A 22591-nucleotide genomic window follows, 5' to 3' on the forward strand; every position below is an offset into this window, starting at 1 on the left:
TAGCATCAGGACATCTTACACCCTTGCAGACCCTAAGATGATTGCATGCACATTCAGGCCACAAGCAACAAGGTTAGAAAGAGAGACAGTATCACACAGGGACGCTTTTCATTTGATCAACACAGATAAATGGATTTCTATTTGACTCCATTTAAGAATCTCAAAAAAAATCCTCCAAAAAGGGACATGTTCAGGAATACACTGTGCAACATTTATTCAAAAACTGTATACAGTTCAACTTAATTTCTGATTGGATTTCTTTCTTTGGCAGTTCCTTGTAAACATATTGGGTCTGAGGGATGATTAGTGATCAGAGGGAAAAAGCTGACAACGTAATTGTTTTGGTTTGTTTTGTTTCTGACACAACAAAAATGGTCATACAAATAGTTCATGAGTACATGTCCAAGACTCTAAGGCACACAGTGTGAAGACTGTACTTCCCTTTAGAATACTATTCAGTGAAGCATCAAATACTGCAGGTCACAAATATTCAGTCACAGTAGGCTACATGTGATAGATATACATTCACACTCCATGCATTGCTTTTATAGATTTATCAAAAAATAATTCTGGCAATGACAAAAGAGGATATTCTAACAATCTTGTAATCAGACAATTTTATAAATATCACTTACATTTGTCAATTATATGAGACAGGAGGATTGTAAACAGGTGGAAATAGCTAGCCTGGTTCTACTCTAGTTGCATTTTTACAGAGTTATGTGCTGGATTATTTTACTGACCATGAGGGGTTTCCACAAGCAGCCTGCCCATTTTTTTTTAGCTTGCTAATTGATGACGTACAGAGGTGAAAAGGTTTCTTTTTCTGCTTTTAAACAGAGCCAGGCTAGCCAGGCCTTCTGGATGCTAAATTTTGCTAACAGACAGCTAGCTGGAGTAACAATTCATTTAACTCTGAGGAACAAAGACAACATGGCATTTCTAAAATAACTTTAACTACCTTTAAGTGTGTCCTGGGGGTAATAAAGGGGAATTTCCTTTCCCCCAAAAAAGGTTTTTTATTTCATTTGTTCAATAAAACAGTTGCTGAGATACTCCACTCCGGATGAATGTTCAACTAGATACCGGCTTATTTATTGATTGATAGTTGCATCACCCAGGCTAAGCTGCCAGCATACACTGAGCATACACTACCATCAACCTTATTTCTGTGACAGTAGTGTACAGCCATCCTCACACTCCAGGCAGAGGTGCTTTTTGTGCTTGTCTATATGTATTGTCAGAGGAAATATAGTCACCCCTTTTCACATACACAAAGGTCCTATCTTTGATTCAAAGTCATTTGTAGAAAGGCAGATGTGTTACAAAATATATGATTCCAATCAACACAGTTGGTACACTTTTTTTATGAAAATACTTTAAATGTATGTCCTTGAACAACACATTTAAACAGTATTATATCTTCAGTTGTTTCCACTGTCTGATGCAGGTTTAATGAAGGTGTCCTTCTTGAGCACAGCTCAGGTTACACTTCCAGTAGTAACATAACCTTCTTAGAAAATGATATAAACATGTTGATTCTGTTACAGTCACTGTAAGTATGTAAAAAAATGCATAGTTAAATAACAGACTGTTTACAATGGATAACATCGATCAGTCAGCAGATGTTTAAAGAACATTATAAAATACATTTCCAGATTATTCTCCAAACAAAAATGTGCACTCAAATTAAGATTGAAAATTAAATATGTGAAATCAGACAACCTTTTGTTGCACCATGGCTATAAATATCTAAATATGATAGTAACTGTATTAAACGCCTTCGTAACAAACAAACAGACTACAGTATGCATATTCACTGGCAGATTTTTGGGTTGTGTTCTGAAAGTCTATTTTACAGCTTGTGAATCTGGAGAAAACGGCAGAAAATCCAGACAGTTCTTATGACGTGGAGTGGTGGATTATTGGCACGTGTTGTAGATTTGGATCTGTTTGTTGATATCATTGAGGATGGTTTTCATTTTGTCCTCCAAGCCATCCAGCTGACGAGCTTTCCCCTCCAGCCTCCTCTGGTTGTCTTCATAGTTTTTCTCCAGCTCTATGGACAGCAGGAATTTAAAGAACGGTTACACATCACGACTTTTGAGATATTTGGTGCTGATTTAAGTCTTTGAGACTTTCTACTTAACCAAGTGTTGATTTTTATACAGTCAAGCATCAAATTCTTTGAAATCAAATTAGGAAAAGTGGTGGGCTGTCTACAACTGTTTTTGAATGTCAACTTGTGTTTGTTTTCCTAAAGCGAGATGACAAGCAATATCAGCCCAACTATGTCATGGTTGACCATACAATGTTGAAGGTTAAGTGGCTGTTTCTATTTATAGTACAGACATAAAAAGGTATTAACTATATTGAAAGTTTATTTCCCAAAATGGTGTAGGGGTAGAACTGGACAGTTTGGAGATCGTGACTGAGAGAAGGATGAGGGACAAAATCACAGCCATCCAGGACAACTCCTCTCACCCTCTCTATGATGGAGCTGTTGCAGATGGGCAGCTCCTTCAGCCAACACCACCTTTTTGGGGATTTATTGCTCAATTTTGTAACCATGTAACTTTGTCACTTTATCTGATTATTGTCACTTTATATCATAACCAGTCACTTTAACTCACCACTTACTGCACAACATGTCTGAATGTCCTGGACAGGTCTTTTTAGTTTGGCAGTTTATAGGTGCATAGTTTACTGCATACTTTCTAGTTAACAGTTGTAAATACATTGTATCTCTTCTTAATCTATTTGCACTCAAATGTATGCTCTTCTTCATGTCTTTTCACTGCTGCAACACTTGAATTTCCCCTCTGAGGATCAATTAAGGATTGTCCTATCTTAGATCTGATTTTTATGACTTGATGAACATAATGCACCAACTTATTTGACTAGGAAATCAAGACAACAACAGAGTCTGACTCACATTGATTTCTAATTAACGTTTCTTTTACACAGACACACAGGCCTATTTCTCCATCTCAAAAACACAAAAATACACACACACACACACACACACAGACACACACAAACAGGCACACACAGATATTTTAATAAGCACCTGCAAGTCTCTGCAGCTTGTTCTGGGCATCTCTCAGCAGCTCCTTAGCTTCATCTCTGAGGCTCTCCGCTCTTTTCTTGGCGTCCTTCACAGCCTTGGCCTTTGTGTCGACCCGCTGCTGCACCTCATGGTATTTATCTGTCAGCTGGCCGTCCAGAATCTGGGCATCAAGACAGAAGTGAGCTCTTTCTGTAACAGCTGTGTATAATATTTAATGATGAAACGTTTGGCACACACACACACACACACACACACACACACACACACACACACACACACACACACACACACACACACACACACACACACACACACACACACACACACACACACACACACACACACACACACACAAACCTGCTTGGCTTCGTTTGCCTTGTCTCGAGCCATGGTGGCGGTCTCTTCTGCGCGGGCCGCTGCCATGCTGTTGTTGGCACGTTTAGTCTTCAGGGCGGTGATCTCCTGTCCCAGTGTGCCCAGCCGGTCCATGGCATCAGTCAAATCCTTCTCACTGTTGGACGTCTCCGACTCAATCTGAGGACAGAAGGTCCAAAAGAAATGAATGGTGACCATTCCTCAATAATATCATCACAACACACATTATTTTTTCCTTTTGTGCCAGAGTGGAGTACTGGACGGTCATGACATAACCAGTATGAGACATTTGATTTGTATGTACTAGCCTGTCTTCACAAGGGTTACAATATAATCCTGTTAAATGTTTTTTTTCCATGTGGCAAGTGTGGACAAATCTCTCAGGGCATTTTGTGGTTTTCATTAACCTTTTAATCATGGTGCTCCTGTTGTTTAAACCTACTGTACATTGGGATTCTAACCAGTTACTGGCAGCTGAAAATAGTGAAACACAACACTTAGAAATTGTCTGTTTAATAGCTAATATGGAAATCATGCTTGATAAGAGCTTTACACATTCAGCAGATATTAAGCATCCTTCATTTGGAGTTGTAATACTGACATACGTTCTCAGGGGGGCTTTGTCTTTCTGTCCACTAACTCATGGAGATGCTGTTTGTCTGGCTGTTTAGTCCTTTTCTGTGTTTGTCTGCGGATCAGTATTTGTATTTGACAAGTAGTGTACAGTGAGCTCATCAGAGTATTTTCCTAGAAACCAGCAACCTGCTATAGGTAGAACAAGAGGGATTAAAGATGAAAGACAGACTCAAATCGAACATAGATAGATAGATGGATAGATAGATTTACTTTATTGATCCCAAACTGGGAATCAATGTGGAAAATCAAGTTAAATGAATTAACTGGGCAAAGTTGAGTGAAACTGAAAGGTTTGAACCCTTTCAACAAGAAGAGGTGTGACAATTTGTACTACTGGTAGATAATATAAATTGTACTTAATGCTAAGTCTACAGCTATTTATCTGCAGCCTTTTTTTTCTTTATATCCATACCTGTGCCAGTCGGGCCTCAGTCTCCCCAATATCAGCTTTGGCTCTCGCGATGGCCTTTTCTGCAGATGTCTGTGCAATCTTAGCATCCTCCAGAGCCTGTTTCACGGTCTCTGCTGTGGTCTTCACTCCCTCAGCATTATGTCTAAACAACAACAGTGTTATTGAAAATAACTTGTCTTAATAGAGGATAAAGAATGTGGAAAAAAAAATCAATTATACAATGACATCTTATTATTCTGATTACCTTGCTCTCTTGGCATCAAGCAGCAGTTGTTCTGCTTTGCGAACATCATCCTGTGTCCGCTCCAAGATGGCGTCCACATTGGAAAGGCTACGGACCCGTTCCTTGATTTCATCAGCGAGGTGTCTGATCTGTAGGGGTGAAGCAGGGATGGAGAGCTCCAACACACGGTTCGCCACTGCTTCAATGCTGTCCGGGTCTGCTCCGTCCTCTGAGAAAAAGACACCAGAAGTTACAACGGAGGGCTGATTATGAGGCACAATGACTGACCTACAAGTTCTCGGTAATTTAAAAAACGTATGTGGAAAACAGGGGTGTAACAACATATTGATATGGCAATATATCGTCACCCTGACATGCGTGATACAATTATCGAATTGCTGGTGATAACCATTCATGTTTAAAAAACGATTCTGAAGTGAAGTTCACAGCAGGATAAAAGAAGAAGAACAAGTAGACAAAGACAGCGATGAAAAAATAAGTTAAATGATTAAGTATGATAAGAGGTGAAACTGACACCAAATTTTAGTTACATAAACATATCAATCCTGCACTTTAACTTTATATTACAACTCAGTTAATCAGATACCATTGTGAATATACAATTTTACTCACTTATTGCAGTCACAGCATCTTAATATTATTGTTATTGTAGGCCATGTGTCCCGTATCGTATCCTATCTTATCCTGACTTACCCTGTGATTCCCACCCCTAATGTAAAATGCAGAATATCAGTATATAACCCAGAACACTGTCAGACTCACGAGTGAGGAATTCTCTGATCTGTTTGATGAGGTCTCTCAGGTCATTGTTGGAGCGCTCCACTTTGTTCTTGGTGGCGGTGGCTTTGTCCAGAGCAGCTTGGGCTTTACTCTTTGCCTCCTCAGCCTTGGTCTTGGCATCTGCCACCTGAATAAAAGCCAGAAATGTTTATAGATGACTGACAGTAAGTGCTTTTCTGGTTTTCACCCTCCTTTTTTTAAACTGAGATCCCAGAGAATTGTTAAGGTAATAAATTCTTCCTGTTTTGGTTTTTGGTGTGCCCACTCTCACAGGATTCTGTTTTGTCTAAGTACACATAAACACCAGATTGCAGCTACATGGCTTATTCAAAATATACAAGCTGCATGTGCATGTAAACCCTGACTCCAGTCTGTGATACACTATGGAGGGACACTGGCACAACATGAAAGGGAACACCAACAGATGTAAATTAGTGTTCATCTGTAAAGAGTAAAATCCCAAACAGTGGAAAGATTAAATAAAAACACTTGCATAAGGAATTGCAATGGATTCTTTTTTTAGTTATCTATGGAGGGAAAAAAAACATTGACAATATAGTTCAGCAAAATTCCATTCTGGTCTCATAAGAAGTGGATGTACGTGTCTCTTGTTTTTTAAGTGGGCCTGATTTAAGGAGAATAGCATTTAGTTCCCATGTATGCTGAGAGGATATTATGTAAGTGACAATAAACAGCATCCACAAAATATATCTTCTCCCCGTGTTTATTGTTGCAAGAGGCAGCTCTCGAAATATGTGACATACAAAAAGCATTATAGCATTACATATACATTGCTTTGCTTACACATTTGATTTATTAAATAGCTTAAGTTCAGTAGGTTGTCATGTCCCTCCTTACCTTGGTGAAGAGTCCCTCCACATCCTCCATAGCTTTGTTCAGCTCACTCTCTGCATGTTTGGCTCTCTCCAGAGCATTGTCAGCTACTGCTACAGCGCCGTTACAGTTCAGCCCTCCGCAGTGTCGGTTCCCTTCGTCGTCACGGCAACCCGCGCCCCCACACGGGCTTTCCTCACAGGTAGCATCACCAGGGGCGCCACAAACCTGATGGGACAGGTGAACACAAAATTACTGTCTTACTCTAAGAAACTATCAGCTGCATGTATGTTGGACGGAAAAATGATTTTCCCTCACCTATTATCCCATAAAGATAAAACAATAGCTCACATGGGGTTAATAATAAGTCAGGAACAGATGTTTTTTGTGTGTTTTATTTATTTGCATATTACTATTCCATAAAATGTACTTTCTGTGACACTACATGTTAAATAATTAAAAAGTGGAGACAAGAAATGATGTAGGAAGCTGAAGCAAGAGAGCTGAAGTTGAAAGTTAGCCAGTAGGATAGCCACGGCTAAATTTAGCTAAAGCTTAAACTTACTTCACTGTTTGTGTGCAACAAATAAATATTAAATCTGATTAATCAACATCTATTGTGAACAATGACACATTTGCTCAAATGAAAAATTAATTTAAAAAAAACAAGCTATATTCCAGCTAAAGCTATATAACTAGCTAAATCGAGTAGCGGTAATTGTTGTTATTTGGTGTGTCACGTGAATGTAGAATTTCAATTGTCGATTGTGAATGGGGTTCAATATAAACAGTGGGTGGATAGACAGTTTCGTAGATTCACAACATGAACTTTGGACTGTTAATTATAAATTTAAGGTTTGTCGTAAAAAAGGAGCAACACATTTTTTGCAGTTATTGTGTTTTTTTTGTGAATGATTTAAGAGGAATATCAAACTTATTTTATCTGTAATGTAGCTTACCCAGAGAAAATAAATATATAAATAAGTGATATTTTATTATTTTCACTTCTTTTGTAGTTACCCCTCTCTGACTTTGGATGTCTTTTTGGATATCAGAATGTATCAGAGCAAACAGCGTCTTCAAACTGAAGAACCAATCAAACCTTCTCATTCAGCTTCTTCATGTCCAGGCTCTGTGTTTTGGTGTTGAGGTCTCCGAGAGCACGCTTGTTCGCAGCATTTTTCCGGTTGAAGTCGTCCTTCTTGGCGCTGATGAGACGCTCAGTTCGGCGGCGAGTGTCCGCAGATTGGCTGACTGTGCTGGGTTTGGTGGTTGTTGATTCGTTGGCACGTCGCTCTGCATCTTGAGACTTGTTGTAGGAGCTACGGATGCTGTCGTACGCACCTGTTAGAAAAAATGAATAAAGCGTATTTTAAGTTAAAACTTTTCAGACCTTTTAGGATTATTAGACTGAACAACACAAGCAGACTCTTTGATGTTGATAATTAATAATAAAAGTCAGGGAACTGGTCAGGGAACCTACAAGTAGCCTACGGTAATAGAGAGGTGGTCATAGAAGGTTGAAGTTAGCAGAACATGGTTGAATAATGTGGCTCTGCCCTCCTCCTTATGCTCACCTAGGAAGTTCGAGTTTTTCAGGATGTCCAGTTGACGGTGTAGCTGCTCTGAAGTAAGGTTTAGTTCTTTGGCCTCTCTCTCCAGAGCACTCAGCTCCTTGCTCGCCTCAGAGTTGCTGTCCTGGACAATTGTCAAGTCTCCTTCTACACGGTTCAGGGCGTCAGTGGTCTCACTGATCTGAGCTCTTCAGAGCAACAACAAAAAAAAAAGCTTAATGGATATTAAATCTATCCTGATAAATCCTGTGATTTCAAAACAATTTTCTGAGCAAACTATACAAACCTGCTGCTGAGGATAAAACATATTTGTGACTCTGAAGCAAGTTCATTTTATTTTTTATAAATCCTTTTTTGCTATTGCTTCTACAGCAGAACAAAATACTTGAACTCACTGTACCTTAGATCTTCAATAAGCTCCATGAGAGTAGAGACGGCTGCAGCAGTGGCATTGCGTGCGTTGACAATCCCCTGAGCCTTTGCCAGCTTCTCCTCCAGGTCCCTGAAGGCTTTCTCATAGGGCCCAGTAAGCCCTGTGGTCTGAATCTCATGTGCACGCTCTGCTAGAGTCTTTGTACGCACTGCCAGATCCTAACAAAGTGGCAAAATTATGAGGAGAAAGATTATGTTTGACTCCTCTTGACTAATGAAATTACAATCACTTCACATTCAGATTCTGTAGACAAAGCATTAGACGCCTTATTTGGCATGCAACTGCACCTGCACAATGCGATCCCAGTCCCCAAAGCACTGGTGACAGGGCTGACAGTTTGGGAACTGGCCAGAGAAGCCTCTGGCACACTGATCACAGCGGACACCTGACACCCCCTGCTGGCAAACACAGTGACCGGTCACCGTGTTGCACTGAGAGGTCTCGATGCCACGCCAGTCACAGTCACAAGCTGGAGGAGAGAAGGAGGAAGTATTTCATTAATATGGTTAAACAGGACATAGTGTGTTGTTAATAGATTTGTTTAAATCAATAAAGTGCTCCATTTATTAATTAAAACACTTCTACACAGGGTTTGCCATCTATTCTGCTCTCTACATATTTCTTGTGCTTTGCTTTGACTTGTGTTTTGTTAGCTTTCGGTACTTCAATCACCTAACACTCTCTAAACACAGAACATAAATCCAACCCTATCATTCATTCAAATGGGCTCTGCATTGTGCTTTTGCTTTCTGCATTCATAACAATTAAATGTAGACTGAAAAAGAACCCCCACCCTCTCCAGTTTCCTGTGTATTAGCACACGTTATTGACTAGTGTTAGGTTTATCATTATTTAATTTATCTGAATGATTGGTTGAACTTATTAAGTGCGTGTACTGTATATTTATCAGCAACAAGCAAGTTCACTTCACCTCAACCTTCAACGTTGTGTGGTTGTACCTCACCTCTGCACTGAGTCCTGGGGTCTCCCCAGTAGTTTTCCTGACAGTCGGTGCAGGTCTTCCCTCCAAAGCCATCTCTGCACTGACACTTTCCAGTGAACTGCACAACAGAGAGTGAATGAGAGAAGTTTAGGACTAAATATTTCTATCAGTGTGAGATGTTCTTATTGAAATGTGTGTTGTGTTTCCCACCTCATTACACGAGGAGGTGACCGAGTTGTTGGGATCACAGCCGCAGGATTCACAGCCTCTCCCGCTCGCCAGGTTCCAGTGGTTTGGGGCACAGTGGTCACATGTGAGACCCATGACGTTCGGTAGGCACTGGCACTGTCCTGTGGTACGCTGACACACACAGTCCTCACGCTGCATACACTGGCTGTTATCAGTGCCCAGGAAGTTACATGTGCACTCTGAAGGGCAAATACAGCGGAAAAAAGCATGTCAAAAAACAAAACACATCATCACATTATAGCTATTTTTTAAACAACATTAATTTCCATGCCAATGTTTTTTTCTCCCCATGTACATGACACTCACTCCTGCAGTTGCGTCTGGATGCATCCCCAAAGTAACCGCTCTTGCAGATGCCACAGTTTTGGCCCTCTGTGTTGTAAAGGCATTTCCTGCACTCTCCGGTCCGCCTGTCACAGGCCTCCATGTCTGACATGTCTATGTTGTTGTTGCACTGGCACGGCTGGCAGCGCCCCCCGGGCTGAGAGGGGTTTCCAAAGTAACCTGGGGCACATTCCTCACATCGGGCACCTACAATAAGTCAGTAAGAAAAGGAAAAAAGGAAAAGAGAAAAAGTTATAATTAAGAACTGAACAGAAGATATGATGATTGCACATTATTTTATCTAAACATTTTACTGCAACTACAAAAGGGGGGATGTGCTTCACAGGATTTCTTAAGCTGTTTATTGTGTGTGAAATAACAAGTAGTTTTAGAATCATCAGGTAATTTTGGTTGAAAGTAAAGATGACCCCCTTAAAGGACTTCTTCCTCCCCAAGTACTGTAATGGTACTTCTACATTTAAAAGAGTGTTCCACAAAATCTATCACTAGACATAACTATCCATGACAGATTTGTTTTTGATGGAACCAGTTCCCCTGTTAGATTGATACCTATTGTTATCAACCACTTCCTGTTTTTGTTTTTCAACAAAAGTATAATGACATGGACTGGAGACATGTTAGTTCCACGTTTGGCTTAACCAATCTCTGCAAAGCATGATCATCATCATATTAATACAGTTTTAGAGAAGAATCAGTTATGTTACTTATCATCACTCAAAAGTTAACCAGCTCTCATTAGCAGACTTTTAGATCAGATGAAATAATACTGTAACAACACAAGAGCTAGCAGTCGAGGATGATTTGGGGATAAATTCTTGGTTGCCCAGAGAAAGTCCACACAAAAATAAATGATGTACACAAACATAGTTGACTCATAGTTTCCTTCGATGATGTGTACTGTATTTGGCTGAATCTTTACAATACCTGTTCATAACTACTGCTTTATACTACACAACACAGCCACAACACCAGTCAGGCACAGAGCTTCATTCTTTACCTATAAACCATCCAGGCTGTTTCCCCTTACTGTTACATGTCATTTGCTCTCCCTGTAGGTCAGACTCAAATAAGAAATATCTGAAATTCCAGCCAAGCAGGAAATTAGAGAAAGAAAGCAACAAACAGATGGGGAGAGGAAAAGAGTAGGGCTGAGTAAAAGCTGAGTACAGGACAGGTAACAAGGGAGGCAAATGGAAAAATGAGAAGAGAAAATTGGATAGGGAACAAGAATGAAGGAGAGAGGAGGTAAAGGAGAGTCAAAGTAGAGGTGATCAGGAGGAAAGATTGGGTTGAGAGCAAATGAAATCAGCTACTGTGGTTACCCTGCGTTGTGCTCAGTCTTAAAAACAAGGAGGTGAAATAAAATGTCTAACTTTCTAACTCTAAGGAACCCCTCAGTCTGCTCTGTTGGTTGTGGGTGAGGGATGGAGTTCAACCTGTGAGATAGATTTTGATGTAGCTGTATGGTCGTTGTGAGTGAACAATACAAGCAGGGTCTTTTTCTTATGAAACTATGATTATTAATATGTTGTAACGTTGAATGTTCTGATGTACTCAAACCCTTCCTCACTCAATAAAATACAAATATTTAAAAACAGAAATACAATGCCCTTACACTGGCTGCAGGGCTACATAATTATATCAGAACATTTCTTATTTTCAGTAGAAATGTTGATTCAGAGATCGTCTCAGCATCAGTCATTCACAATCAAGATGAAAAGTGAAAACTATTTAAAACACAAGAGAAAGAAACTGACCCAGACTCAGAATTAACCAACACGATCAAACCTGAAGCCATAATACCCTCGCTTTTATTTTGAAGGGGATTATCTTTGAGTGAGGAAGCAGACTTTTTGAAAGAAAATGACTCTGGGTCAGATCCTTGTACAGGGAATATTTAGCAGACCTGGTTCAAATCTTGATATCATTTTGTTTTGAACCGCTTCAAATAAAGTTTTAGCATCAGTCATTATCAAAGTTGTTTGCTCCTTAAATGCCGAAAAGCATCTGAAACATTTTGACATTGTTCTTTGAGCCAGGTCTCACACGTGCGCAGGAGTGCACGCTGGCACAGCACAGCCGATAAGGAGGGGTGCTGAAGCCATGCATGGGTCAGGTTGGTCAAGTGGAGGGTTGGTGGATACTACAAAGGGAGGAGGTGGGGGAGGGGAGAGGGGTCAACCATCATTACTCACGCTTAAAAATGGTCGCCCCGGAGCGTTTAACAATCCCTGTCCCAGTAGTACAGTGGAAGGAGGAAACGACAGGTTACCATTTCACAGAGCCCATTGAGATACATCATTCTTACCTTTCTGGAGTGGTATCATCTGGTGTTTTGCATAATGGACACATTTGATTGCATACATTTATTTGCTCTTAAGAAGGCTTGACTCGCCTTGAGGAACTTTTTAGTTGAAAATGAGATGATGGAGGGATTGTTATTCATGTTCCCCAAAGGATGATTCCTGGGGTTTGATGATCCCCTGCCTTTGTCTTTGAGCCAAATATGTCATTCAATGCACTAAATGCTCAAAATGGCAGTGCTAACTTAGCTAAGTGTTCGAGTCAGCGCCCATGTGATGAGACCACAGATCTAGTGGTGACAGGTTTGAGTCTGACCCTCTACATCGACTGCATGTCATCCTCCACTCTCTGCTCCAAACATTTCCTGTTTCTCTACTGCCCTATCAAAACAAAGGCAAAACGTGTCCCAAAATACAAACAGGTGCAGGATAAAAATGTTTATTAACTGCAGAGCCTGAGGAAGATCCTTTAGATCGAATTGTTCCCCTGTTTAAAAAAGAGTTGCTCATTGAACGGTGTGCAGACCTTTTTTACCTAAAATATTAAAACAAACAATAATAATGGTGACATTAACATCAGCCTCATCATAGACACACTTGTGTTTCACATTACTGACTCAGATGAGGTTTGCATTTTGTTTTAACCAAGAAACTGACAGAAAGTGCATCATGAAGGTCCGTGTAATGATGTGTATGATGATGATGCAGTGTTTTATTGTTCAGGTGTGAAACAGGTTCAGCAGGTATTCATGGTGCCACAGGTTCTGTAAAATGTAATTACAATGAATTTCAAAGTGAAAGTCATTTAAATTACAGCAACACACACATCTGGATACACTGATGATTTCCTCAGCATCATCAGTCGAGCATTGAGACGAGACACAGAGCTGAAAACCAGGGCTGATTGAAGAGGGGGGATAAAGAGTAGAAATAAGGAGCAAGAGTACAAGAGCTGTTTTAGGTTTACCTGTGTAACCTTGGTTACAGTTGCAGATAATTTGTCTGTTTCGGTTGTCCTGGTAACAAGATGCAGCAAAGTGGCGTCCACTGTTGGGCCCGTCTGGACAGGGGCATGGACGGCACTGACCTCCAGATGCTATGCCCAAAATTGGGTTTCCATAGTAACCATTTGCACACCTAAAACAACACAATAAGCGAATTATTCGATAGATATTTTATGAATTTAAAAATTCTGAAACGTCATCCATTCCTATGAAAAGAAAAAAAGCAACAAGGGGTTTATTTCCTGATTAAATCCACTAAATTTATATTCTCCATACCTGATGAAACCATTTGTATACTCATACTGCTTTATGTACTAGCACTCTTGTAGCGCTTCTTTTCTAATGAAATGTCACCTGTCACACTTGTCTCCTCCAGTGTTGTCCCTGCAGCGGATGCAGGCTCCAGTCTTCTGTTCGCATTCATCTGCGTGTCCGTTACACTGGCACGGCCTGCAGCTGGGGAAGCCCCAGTGACCTGCCTGACATCCGTCACAGTGCTGTCCGAATGCTCCCGGACGGCACTGGCACTGACCGGTGAACTTGTGACAAAGTCGAGTCACAGAGCCTTCCAAGCTGCAACCGCAGGCTGAATGGAGGGGAGATAAAGAGAGGGAGGGGCATATAGGAAGGAGGAGTGGATGACAGGAGTGGGAAGGAGAAGAAATTAGGAACAGAAGGAAGAAGAAAAACAGCAATGTGAAATTTCTCATTTTAATTCATCAATGTTAGATTTGTAACAGTAGAGGGCGCCAGCAGCACAGCATATAACCAAAAAACAGAACTGCATACAAGCTCACTTTGATTGGTAGATGCAAAAAATAGATGGATTACACATATTTTATTTATAGTGTTAACTTTAGGCCTGGGATGTTGTGAAACTCTTTCATAAGCTCTTCAACAGACTTTATCTTAGCAAAAGTCTTACAAGACCCTTCAAAGCTTAGCCCATTGGTTCTCAACTGGAGGGTCTGGAACCAAAAGTGGGTCGTGAATGTTTGCCTGGTTAAGAAATTGTGTCAAATGTCTATGAGCTGCTTTTAAAACATGTATGTTTTGTTACGTCTCTCTGTTCTGTCATATGTTATGTACAATCTGTGGTCCAAACATCACTTATTTTCATTAAATAAATCTGAATCTGTGAAAAAAAACATAAACTTGGGTGGGGCTGTCTTATTAAGGAGTTGGTGGTTGGTCCTGAGGCTCGACCAGAGACCAGAACCACTGGCTTAAAACACAGCTGGGCAAACCCCCAATATGAAAAATGCGGTTGTATTTTGCAACTATTTTCCATAAACAGATCTGTATCAAGAGGAGAAATTAAATTGAATTACAAACCTATGCAGCCTGAGGGTCCAAAGCCATAAGTTCCTGGAGCACATTGCTCACAGCGTCGACCAATCACATTTGGCCTGCAGCGGCATTGGCCCCCACGGACATCACACATAGAGCTCATGGACCCCTGGGGGTCGCAGTTACACGCTGGAGGAGCACAGAGAAGAACAGACATAAGGTTACTGAACTATAAAACAAGTTTACATCCCGCACATCAAATTCTGAGAGAAAGGGGGACAAAAAACTGCTGCTGACAGAAAGCTCAAGGCTAATGTGATTTGTTAATAGTTTTACAGTTATTAAAGCATAGAGGACTACTGGAGCACATCATAAACTCTATTTAAACAGATCAAAATATTCAAACACGGCTTTCTTGACTCACGCAGAGCACCGTCATTTACAACGGCAGACATGCTGGTGATAAGTTTGGCACAGGTGTCACTCATCAGTGGGCGGGTCACACTCTTGGCGCCCTCATAGCAGCGGTAACGCTCGTAGGTCTGCTTCCTGAGGTTAGAAGCTAGATCCCCGGCGTTAAACATCTCCATGGAGGAGTGGCGTGGCATCAAGGCAATCTGTAAAACAAAACAGATATTTTGTCAAGAATTTGTATTCTCCTTCTTCATGAGTAAGATCCCTTTTGAAAGGAAAAAAATAAATTCCTCTTACAGAGTCCATGAGGATGACAGCGTTGGCAGCTCCGTTGAGGATGCTGTTAGCATCCTGATAGCGTCTGAACTCAAATCGAAGGGTGTAAGTCACTCCTCTCTCCAGACACACGGGCTGAGGAGGGACCATAAACCTGAAGAATAGAAAAGCAACAGTTACAGTAACTTGTATTATTTTGGATGTATGTGTGTGGTGTTCGTGTGTAGCCTTTTTCAGACTGTCGATTCAAGCTGCAATATTAACAACCCTGTGAATCTGAATGTAATGGGAGGGAAGAAATTGTCCCTCTTTTGTACCGTCTTCAGAGTAGTAACAAAAACGTTACAGAGGCCAAATGGTTTCAGCAGAGCCAGCAGGGAGCCACAGTGCTGTGGGTGTGTGCGTGCATGTCTGACTGTGTGTGTATGAGGAGCTCGCTCTGTGCCGTGCTTCTGAAACACCAAAATGCAATGAGAATCCACAGACTGGGACTCCAACAATTCATAAAATGAACGTACAAAGCCGTGATGACGGCTGAGCTTAGTTATGACACTTTTGCAACAAAAAAAAAAGCAGTACATAAGGTATATTATGTGTGTGTGTTTGGGTCACAGACCTGGCTCCAGCAGGAAGAGAGACAGTGATTCTGTCATCATCTGGGATGGTGTTTCCACAGGGACTGCTGGTAGGAATCAGGCCTGGGCGGACCACCGTTATACGCACCTCCTCCCAGTCTCTGGGCATCTGGGTAACATTACAGTGACATATTTAATATACAGTTATAAGCAGTCTAATATTGATATATGAGAGTATGGAAGAGTAATTTTGTGTGCTCAACATGTAAAATATGCATGACTTAAAGGTAGAGCGCAGTTACGCTAAAGACCACCAGCATGCTGAAAAATGTTAATAATCAGAGGAGGCTTGTCTCTAAAGAGGGGTCTGCTCATATTTTAAGGAATAGTTTGAAGATAGACACTCATTCATCTCCTTGAAGAGGAAAAGATTCATACTTCTGTCATATCTGTTTGTCACGATAGAAGCTTGAGCCAGTATAAAAGCTAGCTTAGCATAACATGACAACTGGAAATCGAAGAAAGTTAGATAGGGTCTCTGAAAAGGTAACAAAACCAACCCAACTCAAATTTAAAATGTAACATCGTCTTGCTACCTTATATCAACACAAAAGGTGCATTTCACAAATAGTCGAACCTGTATCGTTAACCATTTCACTTTGATCTGATGTGTCTTCCTAGCAGACATGATTAATGCTTGTCTACAAACACACAGACCTGTGACTCATAGCGGACCAGCAGGTCATATTCCATAGAGTAGGGGATGTCAGTGATGGTGAACTCCAGGGTGCCACCTTCAGGTACCCGGGCAAACCCAATGCCCGTCCATGATGCGGGGCGACCTGGCTGGTGCTCTCTGGTCTCCAGGGTACAGCCCTGAGGATATTAAGTATTCAGATTTATTTTTTTTAATCCCATACTACACCCACAGGATCACTCTGAAACAAATATGTGAGAGCATGAGTTGGCTGACCTGCCCCATTTTGGCCAGCTCGGCCTCAAACAGGAAGTGATCCAGAGCCATGAAGTAATATCCAGACTCCACCTGTGTACACTGCCGTCCTGTCATGTGACTGCGGCAACGACACTGACCGCTCTCCATGGAGCAGCTATGAAGAAAGACATAAATAGATTTCTTAGCTGCCAGCATTTGGTGCTTTGGTTTTAGGTTATGTTATTTTAATTAAATATTTTGTATTTTGTTATCAGAAAAGCCCCAAAATTTTTTAATTTTAAAACAAAAACAATTTCAGGCATGCTAGCATTTCTGTCAGGATGTACTTATGCAGAGTAGTGCTTTGAGTTAGGTTGTAATGTTAGCGCCAACAACAACCTGTGGTGCTGAAAAATTAAGCCAGTAAGTCCAAAAAACTGCAGTTCCTCAGATATCCAATTTGCAGCCTGCTACAAACAATGACTTAGGTCTGGACAAAACATTTTCCTCTTGGTAAAAACTGTAAGGTTTGGATAATTAGGGGCGTGGCTGGGTAGACTGGCAGGCATGATGTGTAGTAGCTGATTACTAGGAGGCTTAAGGCCCGCCTCAATTCAACCTCTTTGCTTGCTGCTAAATAAACCAAAAGTTAGGTTGAGATAGCATTTCCAGCATGTCAATAGCCTTTAAAGAGTTTCAAAACACCTCTTCTGAAATCAACAGGTGATGTGTCTGAGGCGATGCCCTGAAGTAGGGGCTGCATCCTTTGAAGGGTACATCTGAGGACCAATCAGGTCACAGCTGCACGTCGAAGCCTGTCCCATTTTGAAGGTTTCTTCAAACGTGACCTGCAAATGTGTCTTTCTTTTCCCGCATTATGTGAATATTCAAATGAGATGTCAGCCTAGTAATACTCTTTTAAATGTAAAGAATTAGTTTCCTGTCAATCTATGACTGCTCATCCTTCCCTTCATGACATCACAAAGGGCAGTAACCCCTCCCCCACGTAGGTGACACTCAAACAGCTACAGTAGGTGTAGGTGTTTGTTCTGCCCTCTGAGTCTGCCTTCTCAGCATAAACAACAGGGCATGGAGCGAGAAAGCCTGAGACACATCCCCTTCAAGAAAGGGGCGTGGTCAGACACAGCTCATTTACATTTAAAGCTACAGACACAGAAACAGCCTGTTCTGAGCAGGGCTGAAATAGAAAAACTACAGGATCGGATTTTTGGCAAGAAACTTCACAGACATGGTTTGGGGAGCTCTGAGACTTATTGAAAGTTGTTGAAAAAGGAAGATAATATGTGACCTTTAAAGTACTGAATCAAACTATTGGGCAAATGAAACTCGAAATTTTGGAGATATGAGCAGGTATTATTCATCTTGCAGGGGGACTTTAAATACAAAGTTTTTTGCAATTCATCCATCAGCAGTTTCAATTTGTCAGCCTCATGGTGGGGCTAGAGGTCAGGAGAACTCAACACCAAAGTCAGGAGGCTGCATCTTCTGAGGAATGTATGTGTGTAAACACTTCACTGACAATAGATGTAATAGTTGCTTACATTACAGTCGGGGAACAAAGTCATCCAGCAACATCAAACTTCATGTTTAACCTTTGTGGATAAAGGCTACAGTATCACTCACTGGTTGTCCAGAGCTCCTCCAATGTCACACTCACAGCCTCTGCAGCCGTTCAGGTCATGGCTTAGAGCCCAGTGTTCAGGCTGGAAACACAGAAGGACAGAGGACGGGCGTGATTGACGGACAGAAACAGAAGAGGACAGAGCAAACACTAAGCAGACAGACAGCTGAAGAGTTTAGCCTGAGACAGACATGATGCATCACCCTCCATGCTATTACAGGGTGGGAGGGGAACTTCCACCGCAGTTTGACTATCTGTGCACTATATCTAACTCTCTAATCCAATAAAACCTCAATCATAGCCTTGGGGCATATCATCACTGCCAATTTTATGTCAGTCGACCCTGTGAGATTTTCAACTCTTTCTAAAAACAGCTGACTTAACAATGTGAGTAATGGGTGCTCTGAAATCAACAGTTTCACTTTTTAAGTTCAGCATGTTTTGGCTGAAGGATTTGTACTTTGGTAAATTTAGTGCTTTCACCCCCAGTGTTATATAAAAAGAATATGGTCAATTTATTACTGTTCAAGTTTGTGAATTAATCTCTGTCAAAGAAAAGCTGGTCTGTAGCTGTTGATTCTCTTACTTGTGATATATCACGAGATTTACAGAAGGAATATCTTAGAGCTGTGATGACATTAACTTGTACATTTTCCTGGCACAGCTTTTCAGGATGTTTAAGTGGCCTTTTTGTTTAAGTCACCACACTTCATGTTTACTACATCTGGAGTCTTCCTTAATTCTGACCAATGTTGACTTTGCTCCTTTTGATACTTAAATGAGGCTTCAAAGGGCTTATCAGAGGACAGGCTCCACTTTGGGAGCAGGTCCAGGACCCTGACCATTTTAGGCCGGCTGTAACCAACACCTACCGGACAAGCCTCAAATCCCTGGACTAAAATTAGACGTGGTGCCAAGGCAGGAGCTCACATTCCTGCCTCCACTATTCCTGGCTGAGGAGGTTTGGGACAAGAGGCCGAATTATAACAGGAAGCTGATCACCAGCAGAGTGGGCGAAAAACATGAGAAAGAAACAGAGAGTCGAGAAAATCAGCATCACTGATGAAGAAGAGAAAGGGAGCGATAGAGTGAAATCTAATGTTTACATCTGTCTTCATCTCTTGGGGAGTGTAAAATGTTGGATAATCAAATAAAAGGAGTGGTCACAAAGAAAGAGAATAAACAAGGAGAACATTTTATCGATGGGTATGAAAGTTGGTCAAAAAAGGGTCAAGAGGGGAACAAAAATGATATCTGAAGGTTGTCTTGGTCATTGTCATAATAACACCAATAGGGGTGGAGAGTGAGTTTCAAAATGAGAAGGAGGTAAAATGACAGATGTAGAATTTATTTCACAGTCTTACCAAACACTGGTCACAACTGCGCCCCGTGACAAGACGCTTGCAGAAGCAGTCTCCGCTGACCGGGTCACACTGGGAGTTACCTGACACTGTCCCCCTGTGATCACAGCGGCAAGCTGGTGACACACAGCAGAGGGCAACATTGATTAGATTTCTCAAAGATTGATAATAACAGCTATTTTTTGTTTATTTACCCAAAGTATCTAAAAAAGTACTGTATTCCCTGTATTCATCACAAACATTTCAGATAGGAAGGGAGAGCAGCTGTTTAAAATGAGAGCTAGGTAGCAAGCTGATGTAAGCTATAAGCAGCTGAAGAGAAAGATGTGTTGAAAACGTTCGGTCAACAAGTCGCCTAATGTCTTTGTGTTTGTCTTTGTGTTGTTATAACGGGGACTGTACTCACGTTGGCATCCCTGAGGGCTGTCTGCACTCAGGCCGAAGTAGCCGCTCTTACATTTGTCACATCGCGGGCCCTCCACATTTTGTTTGCAGCGGCACTGGCCTCCCACCATGCCGAGGGAAGGGTCAGTGTGGCTGTCGCACATTCCTCCATTCTCTGAACCATCTGGGTCGCAGTCACAAGCTATCAGGGAGACAGAGAAGAGAGTGTGTTATAATGCAGTGTAACTTAAAAGAGGCATTTCTACACTTAGTTGATCTGTTGTCTTATATACAAGTATTTATTCTTAAAACTACACATGCTAAAGGTATCATAATTGGTACACAGGAGCCCTGTGGACTTGTGTTCAACAAAATCAAAATTATCTAAATGACATCACCCCTTTGGCCGGATTCTTTTTCTTTGGATTTTTCGGATATTAACAGGTGAGCCACCTGCAGGGAGCGCACCAGAGCAGTCAGGGGTTCGGTTACTTGCTCAAGGGCGCCTCGGCAGTACTCGGGAAGTGCCCTAGCAGCTCTCCATCTACCAGAACAACTTCCGTAATTTGGGCCACATCGGACTTGAGCCGGTGACCGTCCGGTTCCAAACCCAAATCCCTACGGACTGAGTTACTGCTGCCCCAATGACATGCGGGAAAGGAGTCACAGGCCGGACATGAACTTGGAGGACTATAGCCTCTGTACTGGGGCTACGACTTCACTGTTAGGGCATCTGCGCCCCGTCATACACATTCTCAACAAGTGACACCATCAGTAGTTATTCTAAAATATTTACACAGAGGAAACTCAAACACACACTCACCTATGCAGACCCGAGGGTCCCTGATGTCCTTAACAGGGTCTTTGTAGTAGAAAGGTTTGCACATCTCACAGTTGCGTCCCATGGTGTTGTGCTGACAGTCATCACACACTCCTCCGCTGCCATTTCCCATCGCCAAATACACCGCCATGTCAAAGTGACACACGCTGGAGTGGCTATTACAGTTACACTCTGGAAAAAACAAGAATGTATCTCTTCAAGTTATCGGTCATTGATCAGTTTTTTAATCTAATACTAAGACTATGTTTGGTTGCATGGCTGTTGCAACAATGGATTCAATGCTTAAAACAAATCTATAACTGAATCTATAAACTCTACCAGACAAAAACAAAATCTAATAACTTCTAGGTAAAGCCTACAAAACAGAAGCAGAAGTGATAGATAAAACAATCTCAGATTTGAATCAGCTGAAGCAACTTCATGAAGGTGCTAGTAAATCTAATCTGTGATGTTTCTTCTGTTTCTAAAGCCTCCTTCGTTCTTCCCCCTCTACTCACTCTTGCAGGCGTTGCTGTTGCGTCCCTCGGCTGGTCTCCACGGCAGGTCGTTGTAGAAGTCATCACACTGCTCACAGTTCAAACCTTTGGTGTTATGGTTGCACACACACCTGCCATGAACCTTTAAAAGGGAGGGAGGTGAAGTTAAAGTAATGGATATGGGATTTTAAAAAAGGCTCCAAAAAAGAAATCAAAGAAGGAAAATTAGGGAGGCATGATCACTCACCATTCCCTCTATATCATTCGTGACGCCTTCAATCGGGGCACACTCTGAGGCATGGCCATAGCAAAAGCAGTTTCCTCGAACGACAAGCTCATATATGGCGTAGTAATACTTTTCTCTGATTTCAGCTCGAGGGTCCAACAGGTTGTCTCCCAGGGTGTGAAGTTTAGTGAAGTTCACTCTCAAGTTGGTGATCTTAAGCTGGTCTGTTGGTGGGGGGAGGGGGGGGGAGGATACGCAGAGAATGAGTGTGAGGGGGAGAGAAAGCAGGCATGAATTCAGAATAAGGCTTCCTATTACATGAAAACTGGAGTTTTGTTAAAGTATTCTGTTTTATACACTGGTAGTCTCTTGCTGGATGGTATGATATAAGTTTGGATACAAATGGTTTAAAGCCATCAGTTGAAAATGGGTAAAAAATACAAAACAAATACACACATACATGACATACACATACTCACACCTCACAAAGCTCTTAGCCCAAGCAACAAGAGGAAGTCATGGCCAGTGGAGCATGACAGAGCAAAGAGTGTGGCAAAGGATTATGGGTGAACAACATCTTATGATCCAGGATGGTCTGAGGATTAGTCAGACCTCTGACTTTTAAAGAAACTTGTCATTTCATTAAGCTGAAACAGGGTTCAGCAAAGGATGTTTTTTTTGTCTAACAAGTGATTTCAACAACAGACAACAGACTGACAAACTGGTTTTGCGCATCCATAATGACCTGACCCTTTACTACTGCTTTGCTGCTGCATCTTCTTCGGAAAACATAAATAACATGTCCTCCTTCAGTAAAAACAAGCGGAATCCTCCAAATGTGATGAGTGTTCAATCCGGAGCAACATCCAGAAATGATGGATGGTAATGGAATGTGGTGTTGAAACGGATTCTCCCACATCCGGCCTCTTTATCCTCTCAAACTATCTCAAGTACATTTCTGTTAGGGAGA

General features: G+C 41.5%; 1 protein-coding gene across 1 annotated transcript in view; it reads right to left on the reverse strand.

Annotated features, from left to right (window-relative positions):
* Window positions 1-189: 189 nt before the first annotated feature.
* The window catches only part of lamb2 (laminin, beta 2 (laminin S)), a 44978-nt gene continuing 22576 nt past the window's right edge, over window positions 190-22591 (reverse strand). The window contains exons 8-35 of the mRNA XM_020635383.3: window positions 21643-21845; window positions 21417-21537; window positions 20902-21090; window positions 20101-20280; window positions 19698-19810; window positions 18336-18415; window positions 16731-16866; window positions 16475-16633; window positions 15799-15926; window positions 15204-15336; window positions 14917-15109; window positions 14538-14681; window positions 13557-13788; window positions 13166-13335; window positions 9857-10081; window positions 9512-9729; window positions 9323-9419; window positions 8646-8827; window positions 8326-8516; window positions 7929-8113; window positions 7454-7695; window positions 6376-6579; window positions 5500-5644; window positions 4738-4945; window positions 4494-4635; window positions 3428-3604; window positions 3071-3230; window positions 190-2059 (exon numbers count right to left, since the gene is read on the reverse strand). Of these exons, the coding sequence (XP_020491039.2) occupies window positions 1923-2059; window positions 3071-3230; window positions 3428-3604; window positions 4494-4635; window positions 4738-4945; window positions 5500-5644; window positions 6376-6579; window positions 7454-7695; window positions 7929-8113; window positions 8326-8516; window positions 8646-8827; window positions 9323-9419; window positions 9512-9729; window positions 9857-10081; window positions 13166-13335; window positions 13557-13788; window positions 14538-14681; window positions 14917-15109; window positions 15204-15336; window positions 15799-15926; window positions 16475-16633; window positions 16731-16866; window positions 18336-18415; window positions 19698-19810; window positions 20101-20280; window positions 20902-21090; window positions 21417-21537; window positions 21643-21845 (4694 nt within the window). The 3' untranslated portion in view covers window positions 190-1922. The remainder of the gene's footprint in view (window positions 2060-3070; window positions 3231-3427; window positions 3605-4493; window positions 4636-4737; window positions 4946-5499; window positions 5645-6375; window positions 6580-7453; window positions 7696-7928; window positions 8114-8325; window positions 8517-8645; window positions 8828-9322; window positions 9420-9511; window positions 9730-9856; window positions 10082-13165; window positions 13336-13556; window positions 13789-14537; window positions 14682-14916; window positions 15110-15203; window positions 15337-15798; window positions 15927-16474; window positions 16634-16730; window positions 16867-18335; window positions 18416-19697; window positions 19811-20100; window positions 20281-20901; window positions 21091-21416; window positions 21538-21642; window positions 21846-22591) is intronic.

The sequence above is a fragment of the Labrus bergylta genome, chromosome 12 (genome assembly GCF_963930695.1).
Source record: "Labrus bergylta chromosome 12, fLabBer1.1, whole genome shotgun sequence".
NCBI lineage: Eukaryota > Metazoa > Chordata > Actinopteri > Labriformes > Labridae > Labrus > Labrus bergylta.